General features: G+C 37.9%; 1 protein-coding gene across 1 annotated transcript in view; it reads right to left on the reverse strand.

Annotated features, from left to right (window-relative positions):
• COG5 (component of oligomeric golgi complex 5) overlaps positions 1 to 13,377 on the reverse strand; it is a 343,779-nt gene that overhangs the window by 88,619 nt on the left and 241,783 nt on the right. Inside the window, exons 13-14 of the mRNA XM_006859350.1 lie at positions 11,907 to 11,988; positions 5,251 to 5,455 (exon numbers count right to left, since the gene is read on the reverse strand). Coding sequence (XP_006859412.1) covers positions 5,251 to 5,455; positions 11,907 to 11,988 — 287 coding nt within the window. The remainder of the gene's footprint in view (positions 1 to 5,250; positions 5,456 to 11,906; positions 11,989 to 13,377) is intronic.

Consider the following 13,377-nt stretch of genomic DNA (forward strand, 5'->3'; position numbering starts at 1 on the left):
AATGGGCTGGTATTGGACATTCTGAATCAGACAATCATATAGTTTATTATGCCAGGAAAGGCAAATTGAAGAGGAATGATGTCACAAACATTATCAAAAAGAACATTTCAAGACCTATCTTGAAGCAGAATGCTGTCTGTGATAGGATAAAATCCTTATGCCTACAAAAAAGATCAGTTAATACCACTATTATTCAAATTTACTCACCAACCACTAAAGCCAGTAATGATGAAATTGAAGAATTCTATCAACGTCTTCCGTCTAAAATTGATCAAACATTCCATCAAGATGTATTGATAATTACTGGAGATTAGAATGCAAAGGTTGGAACAAAGAGGAAGGATCAGTAGTTGGAAAATACAGCCTAGGAGATAGAAATGATACTGTAGACTGCATGACAGTATTTGCAACACCAGTAACTTACTCTTTGCAAATAAATACCTTTTTAGAACAACATAAAAGGCAATTCTACATATGGACCTTACCAGATGGAATATATAAAAATCAAATTGACTACATCTGTGGGAAGAGACAGTAGAAAGCTCAGTATCATTAGCCAAAACAAGACCAGGGACAGACTGTGGAACAGAACATGAACTGCTTATACACAAGTTCAGGCTGAAGCTGAAGAAAACTAAAACAAGTCCACAAGAGCCAAAATATGACCTTGAACATATTCCACCTGAATTCAGAGATCAACTCAAGAACAGATTTGATATATTAGACACTGATGACCAAAGACCAGCAGAGTTGTGTGCTGACATCAAGAACATCATACAGGAAGAAAGCAAAAGGTCATTAGAAAGACAGGGAAGGAAGAAAAGTCCAAAATGGATGTCAGGGAGACTCTGAAACTTGCTCTTGAGCATAGAGATGCTACAGTGAATGGAAGAAATGAGGAAGTAAAGAGTTGAATAGAAAGTTTCACGGGCAGCTTGAGAAAAGTACAGTATTATAATGAAATGTGTAAAGAGCTGGAGTGAGAAAACTAAAAGGGAAGAACATGCTCAGCATTTATCAAGCTGAAAGAACTAGAAAAATGTCTAGCCTTGAGTTGCAATATTGAAGGTTCCTATGAACAAAATATTGAATGATGCAGAAAGCATCAAAAGAAGATAGAAGGATAGACTACTACAAGAACAAGCAAGTTGTTCCCCTGGGAGCCATCAAGGCAAGTGGTCAGGTCCACCCAAGGCAAACCCCCTTCCAAGACTAAAACAATGTGAATACAGGAGCAGGCATGTGGTCATGCTGCTGACTACACTGGTCACCTATAAGGGGAAGTGAGGGAAAAACAGCAATGAAGTTGCGAGCTAAGTCCAACCATATTCAACAGACTCCTGTTAACTTGGATTGAGACCTGGTTGGCCAGCAGTATGACAAGACCTGGGGACTCCTGGGCCCAGAGGCAGGGACATGGCCCCAGAAGACTAGAGCAGAGAGTGAAGCATCCAGCTGATATGAAGTGAGGGGAGGTGAACAAAAACACCCACACTTGCAGATAGTACCTATTTGACCTGGCTTCAATGGCTGGATGATCAGAACACGACTAGAGGAAGAAAGAAGAGGGAAAAAAAAGATTAATCCATTACAATTTGATGAACTTGATCTATGCTTGTGGGTGCAGTAGGGCAAAGGAGTGAACATATCTTTACAGTGAGGATCATTCCCACCCCCTTGGTACAAAGGGTCGACAAGTATGGGGTACTTGGACATTGGCTACCCGAAATGGCGGGGGTGGGGTTGGGGGGGTGGCTAAAAAGGCAAGAAGTGACTGGCTTACAAGCTTTCAATAGGGAACCTAGTTTCAGAAGGTACAGGGAAAGGTAGACTCTCCACTGAGTTGTTCCCAACCTGTCTAGATGGGGCTGATAAAAGGTGATGGGGATAATATTCCTGTGGTTCAATAGAGAATGATTGCTATCAGGACTGACTGTGAGTGTTATAAAGGTAAAGGTAGCCGTTTTGTAACAAAAGGAGGGGAGTGGTTGACTTTGCAGTCCAGGAGCAGAGATCCCTGGAACCATTAAGGGAGAAGAGCGAAGTGCGGGACACTATCCAGAGAAGCAGCGACACTAGGGATGGAGGCAAAGATGATGATGTGGAGAGATGGAGTGGCTGGGGACTCTAGAATCAGGGAGGGAGAGGGGTTGCGTGCTGGTGGCCGGGGGGCAGGTATGCGGGGTGTACCCTTTGGTTGTTTGATGATGATGCATGCAGGGGATTGTAATCATTGCAGTGAAATGAAATATGATAGGATGAATGTAAAGACAATGTTCTCCCATGTAAACTATCACATAATTCACAATAAAAAACTTAAAAAAAAAGAAAAAAAGAAGATAGAAGGAATACATAGTGTCACTGTACCAAATGAAATGGTTGCTACTCAACCATTTGAAGAGGTAGTAAGTGATTAAGAACCAGTGGTACTGAAGGAAAAATTTCAAGCTGCACTGAAGACATTGGTGAAAAACAAGGTCCCAGGAATTGACAAAATACAAACTGAAATCTTTCAACAAACTGATGCAGCACTGGAGGTGCTCAGTCATCTATGCCAGGAAATTTGTAAGACAATTTTGTGACCTAGCTAACAGATTGGAAGAGATCCATATTTGTGCCCATTTCAATAAGAGGTGACCCAACAGACTGTGGATATCATTAATATCACATGCAAATAAATTTTGCTGAAGATAATACAAAAATGGTTGCAAGAGTACCTCAACAGAGAACTGCCACTAATTCAAACTGGTTTCAGAAGAAGAAATGGACTAGGGATATCACTGCTGACTTTAGACAGCTCTTGGCTGAAAGCACAGAATACCAGAAAGATGTTTACTTGTCCTTTATTGACTACTCAAAGGCTTTCAACTGGGTAGAGCAAGAAAAACTACGGATAAAATTGTGAAGAGTGGGATTCTAAAACCCTTAATTGTGCTAAAGAGGAACCTGTACATAGACCAAGAGGCAACTTTGAGAATAGAAAAAAGTTATGTTGAATGAGTTAAAATCAGGAGAGATGTGCACTATGGTTGTATCCGTTCTCCACATGTATTCAGTCTGCATGCTGAGCAAAAAGTTCAAGAAGCTGAATTATATGAAGAAGAATGTGGCATCAAGATTAGAGGAACACTCATCAACAACCTGCAGTATGCAGATGATACAACCTTTCCTGCAGAGAGTGAAGTGGACTTAAAATACTGATGAAGATCAACAGACTACAACTGTCAGGTTGACTTGCACCTCAGTGTAAAGAAAATGAAAATCCTCACAACTGGACTAATAAATCACATCATGATAAATGGGGGAAAAAAGATTGAAGCTGTCAAAGACTTCAGTTGACTTGGATCTACCATCAACACTCATGGAAACAATAGTCAAGTTGATTCCAAATCACAGTAACCCCATGTGACAGAATAGAACTGCCCCACAGGATTTTCTTGGCTTTAGTCTTTACTGAAAGATTGCGAGATCTTTCTCCTATGGAATAGCTAGGTGGTTCTAAGTGCTTATCTGTTAGTTATTTGCTGAGCGCTAAAACATTTGTGCCACCTGGACTCCTTCCTCTTCCTTTAGGCCTTACCTAATCTCCCTAGTTTAAGGAGCTCTGGTAGTTTAGTGGTTACTAATTGGGATACTAATCTCATGGTCAGTAGTTGGAAACTACCAGCTGTTCCGCGGGAGAAAACTGAGGTTTTCTGCTCCCGTAAAGATTTATAGCTTCAGAAACCCTCTACAGTCACTATGAGTCAGAACTAACTCCACAGCACATAACAGCAATCTCCCTAGGTTAGCATGAAAGAACAATTAAGGAGACAATCTGATCTTATTATATCTTTCTAAGTGCTTTTTGTACCATTTACCCAGAGTAATAAAATCCTATATTCTGCCAGTCAAAACTTATTAATGTGGACACAAATTCAAGTATACATATTTAGAAAGGAAATTAAGAGAAACAACTATTTAAATAACATACATGAATCAATTCAGTATTTTTCTCATAAAGTAGATGCTAAGCACCTGTTGTGTCTTCAGTCTTTCCACAATAAACATGATACTAGTATTTGAAGAGGACTCCTGGTATGGCACTGTAGGATTAGCATTGAACTAAAAATCACTAGGTCAGCAGTTCAAATCCACCTGCTGCACCTGTGGGCTTGCTATGAGTTGGAACCAACTTGAGGGCACTTAATAATAATAAGTATTTAAAGACAGATTAACAAAACAACTGATCTGGTCCTTAAATAAGAATTAGCAAACAATGCTGTATTTCAATTTTGTAGGGAAAATTGGTTGGGCTGGATTTACTAGCAAGGTATACTAAGGACTCTGAAAAGTTCATGGAAAAATTCCATTATTTTTTAATTCCATTTCCCACAAACTTTTTGAAACCTCCTTTATTACTTTCCAATGGCTCCTGAGCATGGCTATATATACAAGCATCCCTTGCTATGCAGGGGATAGGTTCCAGGGCTCCCATGGGTATACAAATTCACAGAAGCCCAAGTCCCTTATATAAAATGGCATAGTATTTGCATATAATCTATGCTCATCCTCCGGATTGCTTACAACACCTAATACGACGTAAATGCTATATAAATATCACTTTATGCTCTCTCTTAGGGACTGCTTTGTTCTTTTGTCCCCTGGATATTTTTGATCCAAGTTGAGTTGCATATGAAGATGCAGAACCTGTAAATACAGAGAGCTGACAGTACTGGACGTTAGGCATGACCTGAAGGATCTTCAGGGGCTAAGTTTGACTATATTCAGTTTTGCTCATTTGTTTTTCAGTCATCTCCTCTCTCTTTACTTTATACTGAATTTTTCACAAACACTCATATTGAGAATTTATTCTAGCAGAAGATTTCTCTCTCCTCTAGTCCTGAAAATACCAGTTAATTTATGCCACATTTATGTTAGTGGTCCATCTATAATGAAGCTGTGTGATTTGATTACAGGTATATCATAATATCATTAGAAAGACAACAATCACATATGCTCATCTCTTAGCTCCTAGTAACCGTATTTGGTGTTATAATTTAACACACTAACAGGAAACAGATTGCTCAACTAAGGGTAATGTATGACTTCTTCAGTTAAGACTTGCACTCTTTTAAAAACATACAAATAAATAATAATCATTATAACAATTTATAAGATTAACATAAAGTTCTAATTTATAACGTATAGTTAAAAGAAAAATTCTTAACATGCTAATTGATACACATAAGTCCAGTTAAGCAAACGTACTCATAATCCAGCTTTTTTCGTAAGAATATGTCTTGGGTCTCATCTTCCAAGTGCTGTAGGTCAGCATAGAGGTCTGTAGTTCCACTGGCATTAAAATTCCCTTGAATATTTTTACTGTATTGTTGAAGACGCTTCCATAGATCATTATAAAGACGTAATAATTTAGGGTATTCACCTTCAAATGCTTGTTTCAAAAACATAGAAGCTGCCAATCAAAACAATAACAAGGATTAAATAAAAGATAAAACAATAAAATACAGTAAATAAATGTCGTGGGTTTTTTAAATACAAAGATGATATTACACATAGCCCATACTTCAGGATATATCAAATACGTGTTCCAAGGAGACCTTTAAAATAATAGTAATTTTAGTAACAAACTTTCTCCAAGACTATTCACAGCATATGATATGTGGATTTTAAAATCATCAACTATATAGTTTAAGATGTTAATTCACTCTCTCAACAATTGATAAAGCAAGCCTATAGAAAAGCAATCATAAGCATATATAAGATATGGACAATAATAATATCCAGCTGACTAACTGACATTTGTAGAATGCTCCATTTACAAATAGCAAGGTATATTCTTTTCAAGAGCACATGAAGCATTTATTAAAACACACAATATTTGGTCACAAGAAAAAAGTCTGAATAAATTTTAAAGTTTTCAAAGTCATATAAAGCCAAGTTTGGGGCTTAGATTAGAAATCAATAAGATAATGATATCTTTAAAAAATTCCAAATACTTGGAACTAAATGAAACAATTCTAAGTAATCCATGGATCAAAAGAGAAATCCCCCAAATTATAAAGTTTTTAAACTGAATGAAAATTGAAAGTACATTATTTCATAATCTGTGCTATTTCATTAAAGGAGTACTTGAGAACATTTTACATAAATGCTATTATTAGAAAAGTAGACAGGGAGACTTTCAGCAAGATGGTAGACTAGGCAAACGCACTACAGGGACCTTCTATGACAAAGATACCGGAGAACAAATAAAATGGACACATATAAAAATTCTGAACTTCAGAAGAAACTTTAGAGAGGTGGATGGAGTACTTGCTGGGAGAAGAGACCAAGTATGGATAGCAAGAAAGGGAGACTGGTGAATGGCTGATCAAACTCCGTTTAGTCATCTTGAGAACAGGTTTGGCTGCAGAGAGAGGCCTGGCAGGACAGAATGTTATGGGCGATAGGAAAGGTGTGATTTCTTCTTTTCACCCACTCCCCTGTAGACCAGAGCTACCACCCTCACCTAACCCAGCACAGATCTTGCTCTCTGGATGTTTGGAGCCATGTGGTTGGGGGCCAGCTGCACTGTTTTGCTGTATCACTTTGGTGCTTAGACTTAGGTGGGCTTGGTTCCAGACCTATACAACTTGCAGTGCCACCAGACCAGCATTTAACCAGTCACCCTGCCCCTTGCTGTTCTGTGGTCCTGACAGACACTGAAACCAGCTCCATCAAGAGACCTCACAAACTTCCAAGACTGAGTGCCCTGAACAAAGATAACATTGAGGTCAATAGGAACTCCATTTAGGGTCAGGAACTCTGCTGTCACATCCCCTTCACAACCACCTCATAAGTTCCTTGAATTACAGTAGCCCACCACAGATTTCTCCCCTTTGGGTCTAACAACTGTACCGTTTGCTTTTACAAATATGATAACCCTAAAATGCCCAGGAGACAATAAACAATTTTAGCTCACACAAAGAAAAAAGAGAGAATGGCTCAAACAAATGACCAAGATGCAGAGTTAGAAAACATTTCTGAAGAAGAAAACGTAATGGAACTAACTGAAAAGTATTAAAAAATAATGTTAATTAGTTAGTTTCAAAGGATTGATATAAAAACCAAGGAAAACACAATAAAAACTTTAGAATAATTCAGGAAAACACTACAATAACAAAAAAGACAAATAAACATCTTGAAACAGTACAAAACCTGAAATTAGAAATCCAGAAGATTAATACTGATTTTCAGAAATGGACAATATATTGAAAGGGCAAAGGAAAGAATATAAAGCAATGGAAGCCCGATAAGATTGAAGATCAGTCTCTCAATAATAGTATGAAAGAAGAACAATCAGAAAAAAGAATGGAAAAATCCAAAGAAAGTCTAAGAGTTATGTGGGAGCCATGAAGAGAAACAACTACAGGTGACTGGAATTCCTGAACAGGAAGAGACAAGCACAGAGAGAACTGTTGAACAGTTGCTGGAAGAAAACTTCCCTAACATCACGAAAGACAAGAAGTTCAGCATACAAAAAGCTGAACAAACCCCAAACAGGATAGATTAAAAAAGAAAGTCACCAACATATAACATAATCAAACTTTCCAAAATCAAAGACATAGAAAGAATCCTGAGAGCAGCTCAAAAAAAAATTAAAAGTTAACTACAAAGGAAAACCAATAAGACAGCAGATTTGCCTAATACAATACGTCGTTTGATTTCTTGACTGCTGCTTCCACGAGTGTTTATAGTTGATCCAAGAAGAACGAAGTCCTTGACAACTTCAATCTTTTCTCCATTGATAAGAATGTTGTTTATTGGTCCAGTGGTGAGGATTTATGTATTCTAAAGGTTACCAAAAAAACTTCTTCAACTTTTCGCCATCCCTTTCCTCTATAAATACTTCTAGTCTTCAATTTCTTACCAGGGACAAGTGTCTATTGCAGACAGTAATATGTCCATGGGGAAAAACCAAGCAAGGGAAGGGCAGTGGAGTCCTGGTGTGGTGCTGTAGGATAAGCACTTGATTGCAATGTTGGTTTGAACCGCAAGGTTGGCAGCTCAAATCCACCAGCCACTCCTTGGAAAAATAACAACAACACAACCTCACAATCGTTGCTACATTTGAGCCCACTGCTATGATCTGGAAGTGACTCAAGGGCACTTAGCAACAACAACAATAAGGGCAGTGGTGTCACTAGAGGGGTGGTGTCTGTGTTTGTGCACCACATTCCCTGACATGGCTGGGGGGCTGGGGTGACACAAAAATGACCCCAGGGTCCTCAGTGGTGGCAGCCAATGCAGTATGGTTTCTAGGGCTTTGATGTCACCTGTAACTCAGGGACTCGATCATCACCTCTGACCCCTGTCCATCAGGTAGAGAGTCTCTGTTTTGGCCAATGAGAAAAGAAAAGAGCTTTCAGCAGTTGTGGGGGTGCCAGACCCCGATGTGCAGTACTTGGCCTTGCACCAGGGGAAGGGAGGGATATACATTTTGCATGGGGGGAGTGTGGGGTGTGTAAGACCACATCAATTACCCCACTGGGTAACACCAACCCTCGTAAAACCACTGAGTAAGGAGGAAAAGACATTCTGTAAAATCCATCAGATTACAAAGAGATAGTATGTTTTTAATTTCAAAAAGCCCGTAATCTTTATTTTGCTTGTTTTCATTGAAATTTGAAATTTTTAAAATTTTTATCATATCTTAACAGGCCTCTGATTATCTGGAAACTATAATTGAATAAAAAAAGCAAGAAGCTTAGAATTCATTCTGGTAATAACCAACTAAAGAGGTAGATTTCCTACAGGAGCTAGTTTGAATTTTGATGGTGACCAGGGAAGGTCTGTTTCCTTTTAAATAAAGTTAAGTTCATTGTTGATCAAACTCCTGGATTATACTGTCTAAGCAGAGTTCTTTCTACTAAACATGAACATCTACAACAAGAAAGAACATGTTCCTAACAAGGAAAATTTCCCTTTAGATATTTTCTGCCAAAATATTACTTACTTAAGACAATCTGTTACATTGTGTGTAATCTCCAATTCTGCAGATGGCTGTACTTCCTTCATACTGCCTCTCTACAATTTTCAGAGGTCCTACAGTACACGTCTGGGACTCTATGTGCCATAAAAATGGAAGGTGCTTTACAAACAATTTACTCTGGAGTTCTCCCAGAGGAAGTTATTAAAGTAATAATGCTATCAAAAGTAACAGACTACTCGGAATGTGAAATGTTAAAGGGATTTTCTGCCTAAAAAGAATACATTTAATTCCCTCTCAGTAACTTCTTTGACTACATATGGCAGATAGGTCCCATAAGATATCAACAAAAGCATTCATTGGATTTGGCAATTAAGAAGTTGCTGGTGCTGCTGTGGGTCTCTGGGTGACACAAGATATTTGTGACCACCTACTAATCTAAAGGTTCAAATCCACATGGTGAGGAAAAGGAGCATGGCGATACGATTCTGTACAGATTACTGCCAAGAAAACTCTATAAAACCATTCTACTCTGTAACACATACGGCTACAATGAGTTGGAATCATTTTGAAGGCCAAACAGCTTTATTAGTCTTTAGGCTACTTACTGGAAATTAAAACTACAATGAAAAATGACTGTACACTCACTGTTTTTGTTAGGTGACACTGAGGGGGTACTAACTGATAGTGACCCTATGCACAACAGAACTAAACACTGCCCAGTCCTGTGCCAACCTCACAATCATTGCTGCATTTGAGCCCACTGCTGCTGCCACTGTGCCAATCTATCTCATTCGGGGTCTTCCTCTTCTTCTCTGTCAATATCATGGATTGACAAGAATGCAGAGCAACTGGAATTCTCATATATTGCTGATGGGTATGCAAAATGGTACATTCACTTCAAAAAATAGTTTGGCAATTTTTTTATAAAGTTCAACAAACACTTATCACATAATAATGCGCTATAGTGTTGGAGAATAATATTAAAAGCATCATGGACTGCCAGAAGAACAAACAAATCTGTGTTGGAAATATAGCCAGAATGCTCCTTAGAACCAGTATGGTGAGACTTCATCTCTAATATATTGGACATGTCCCTGGAGAAGGACATCATAGTTAGCAAAGTAGAATGTCAGCTTAACAACAATTGTGAGGTTGGAACAGGACTGGGTAGTGTTTTGTTCAACTGTGCATAAGATTGCCATGAGTAGGATTCAACTAGATGGCACCTAACAATATAACATAACCAAGCAGTTTCTTCCTTACATGTATACCCAAGAACATAAAGATAGATATCTACAAAGTCTTTTATATAAATGAGTACAGTAAGATAAAACATGTTTTGCATATTTGGATAAGTAACTTATAATTTATAATGCAGATATTTCATCTTTTTATTCATCAAATTTTCATTTTTAACATTAAGGCAAAGTTACTGCATTTGAATATCTTTCACTTAAGAATTATAATAATTTAGAGTCATTAACTAAATTCTTCAATATCAATTGCTTTTCTTACTCTGTACAGAAAAAGTTCAGGAAGAGTCTGTTTGAATTAGGGAGGACTAATTTCTAATTCTGCAGTATTATTCTAAATACTAATTGCAAAAATAAATACTGAAAAAATTGATCCATTGAACTAAACCAAACCAAATCAAAGCAAACCACTGGCATCAAATTGAATCTGACTTAGAGTAACCCTATAAAGATGACTATAACTGTCCACCACATTGCCAATGCTGTAAATCTTTACAGAAACAGACTGCCACATCTTTCTTCCTTAGAGTGCCTCGTGGGTTTGAATCACTGACTTGTATGTTAGTAGCTGAGCACTTCAATATGTACCACCATGGATATTAAAATTGTTTTGCTGTTGCTGTTAAGTACTGTGGAGTTGCATCCACCTCATAGGAACCCTGTATAGAAGTTCCAAGAAGCAGCTGGTGGGTTTGAACCACCGACCTTGAGGTTCAAACTGAATTTGCACTGCCGTGAATTATCCTGCAGTGGCAGAAATTTGAGATTAAACAGCTATGAGAACTGACAAGTAGCCTGGCATTCTAAAACTAAAATTAAATATGACTGGATGATCAGAGCTCAACTAGAAGAAAGAGGAAAAAAAGAGTAATCTGATATAATTTGATGAACTTGACCTACACCTATGGATGCAGTAGCTCAAAAGAGGGAATAAACCTTTACAGCAAGGATCATTCCCACCCTATCCATACAGAGTAAACAGGGATGGGCAACGTGGACATTGGCTACCCAAAATGGGGGGTGGGGGGAAAGGGTCGCCTACAAAGGCAAGAAGTGACTAGCTTACAAGCTTTCATGAGGGAGCCTAGATCCAGAGGGCATGGAGGAAGGTAGAATCTCCACTGAGTATTATCCAATCTGTCTGGGCGGGGCTGATGAAAGGAGATGCGGATAGGTCTCTTGTGATACAATAGTGAATAATTGTTATCAGGTCTGACTGTAAGGACTGGATATGTAGCAAAAGAAGGGGAGTGATTGACTTTGCAATCTAGAAGCAGAGGTCCCTGGGACCATCAAGGGAGAAGAGTAGGGAGTGGAACCCTACCCAGATTAGCAGTGACGCCAGAGATAGAGGCAGAGACGATGAATGACATGGAGAGATGGAGCGGCTGGGGACTTTAGACCCAGATAGGGAGAAGAGCTGTATGCTGACGACCGGGGACAGGCTCCCAGTGTATACCCTTTGGTTGTTTGATGATGCATGGAGGGGACTGTAACCATGGCAATGAAATGATATATGATAGGATGTTGTAAAGCTAATGTTCTCCCATGTAAACTATCACGTAATTCACAATAAAACATTAAAAAAAAATTAAATATCATGAAGGCAAAACTTGATATCTAATACTTGTATAAAAAGTTAACTTCGAAATATATTTAAAAATAAATAATATACTTACAATTTGTTGCCATATGAAACTGAGAAGAAAGTGACTGAGAAACTGAGTTCCAAAAAGTGTATAATATTTCAGCCTGTCCATCCTGTGAACAACGAAAACGTATTCACTTACTTTAAAGAAATTATAATAGATAATATATAACATTGAAATTTTATTTAAACATAAGTAAACAAGAGTTTCTACAATATTAATAGCTAAATGTAAATATATTAATGACTCGATCATTTTTCCTGCTCATGTCTTGTTCTGTCTCTTATTTGCTGTGTAGTCATTTCACCATTCTATGCCCAATTCTTTATAATTGTTGTTGTTGTGAAGTGCCATCGAGTCGATTCCAACCTATAGTGACCCTGTATAGGGTTTCCAAGGAGCAGCTGGTTAGCTTGAACCGCCGACCTTGCAGTTCAAACAGCTTTGCAGTCTGACGCATTAACTCACAGAACCACACCAGGACTCCGTTCCTTATAATAGATCTTATAAAAGAGAGACACTAACACCTACATTATGGGATTCCTATAAGGATCAAATAAATCCAGAAAAGTAAATTCCAGGACCAATGACTGACATTATTATAAGCTCTTAATGAATGTTAGCTATTAGTATTATAATTAGTATTGCCTTTATATGTAGAAGTCAATCTATATGAACATGACAAAATGATGGACAAAGCATAGATCAAAAAGGACCACAGGAAATGAGAACTGCTGAAATCTAGCTATAGCTACAACAAAAATAAAAGCAGGGATTGCTGCTGTTCAGTTTAGCACAATGCTCCTAATGTTGTGTTTGAAACAGGGAGGACATTTTAAATAAGTGTTTGAAAAAGTAACCACTATTTAAAAAAAAAAAAAAAATTAGTTCAAGCATTGTTTGTTAAAAAGAAACAGAGTGCTTTAAATGTTTTTAAATTTTTATGTTGTTGAGAATATACACAACAAAATATACTGCATATACAAATAATTTCAAGTTTCTACATGCATAATTCAGTGGCATTAATTATAGTCATCAAGTTGCACAGTCATCTTCACTCATCGTTTTCTCCCCCATTAACAATGAGTTGCTCCTCCCAATTAAAATAAACTCACTGTCCCCTAAGCGTCCTATATTATCTTTCTAGTTGCTATTATCAGTTCGATCCCATATAGGTTGGTGCAGGACTGGGTACTGTCTTGTTCTGTTATGGGTAAGGTTGCTACGAGTTGGAATTGGCTCGACAGCACATAACAACAACAAAGATATCTCTAAAGGGAGTAACGTGCTCAAAGAAGACATTCTTTTTTACTTGTTGTTATTAAGGTGCTATCAAGTGGGTAACAACTTATAGCAACCTTATGTACAACAGAATGAAACACTGCCTAGTCCTGTACCAACATCACAATCCTTCACATGCTTGAGCCAACTGCTCTTGCCACTGTGCCAATCCATCTCATTAGGGGGTCTTCCTTTTTTTTTTTTTTTTTTTTTTTTTTTT

Source organism: Chrysochloris asiatica, unplaced genomic scaffold, assembly GCF_000296735.1.
Source record: "Chrysochloris asiatica unplaced genomic scaffold, ChrAsi1.0 scaffold00032, whole genome shotgun sequence".
In the NCBI taxonomy this organism is placed as follows: Eukaryota; Metazoa; Chordata; class Mammalia; order Afrosoricida; family Chrysochloridae; genus Chrysochloris; species Chrysochloris asiatica.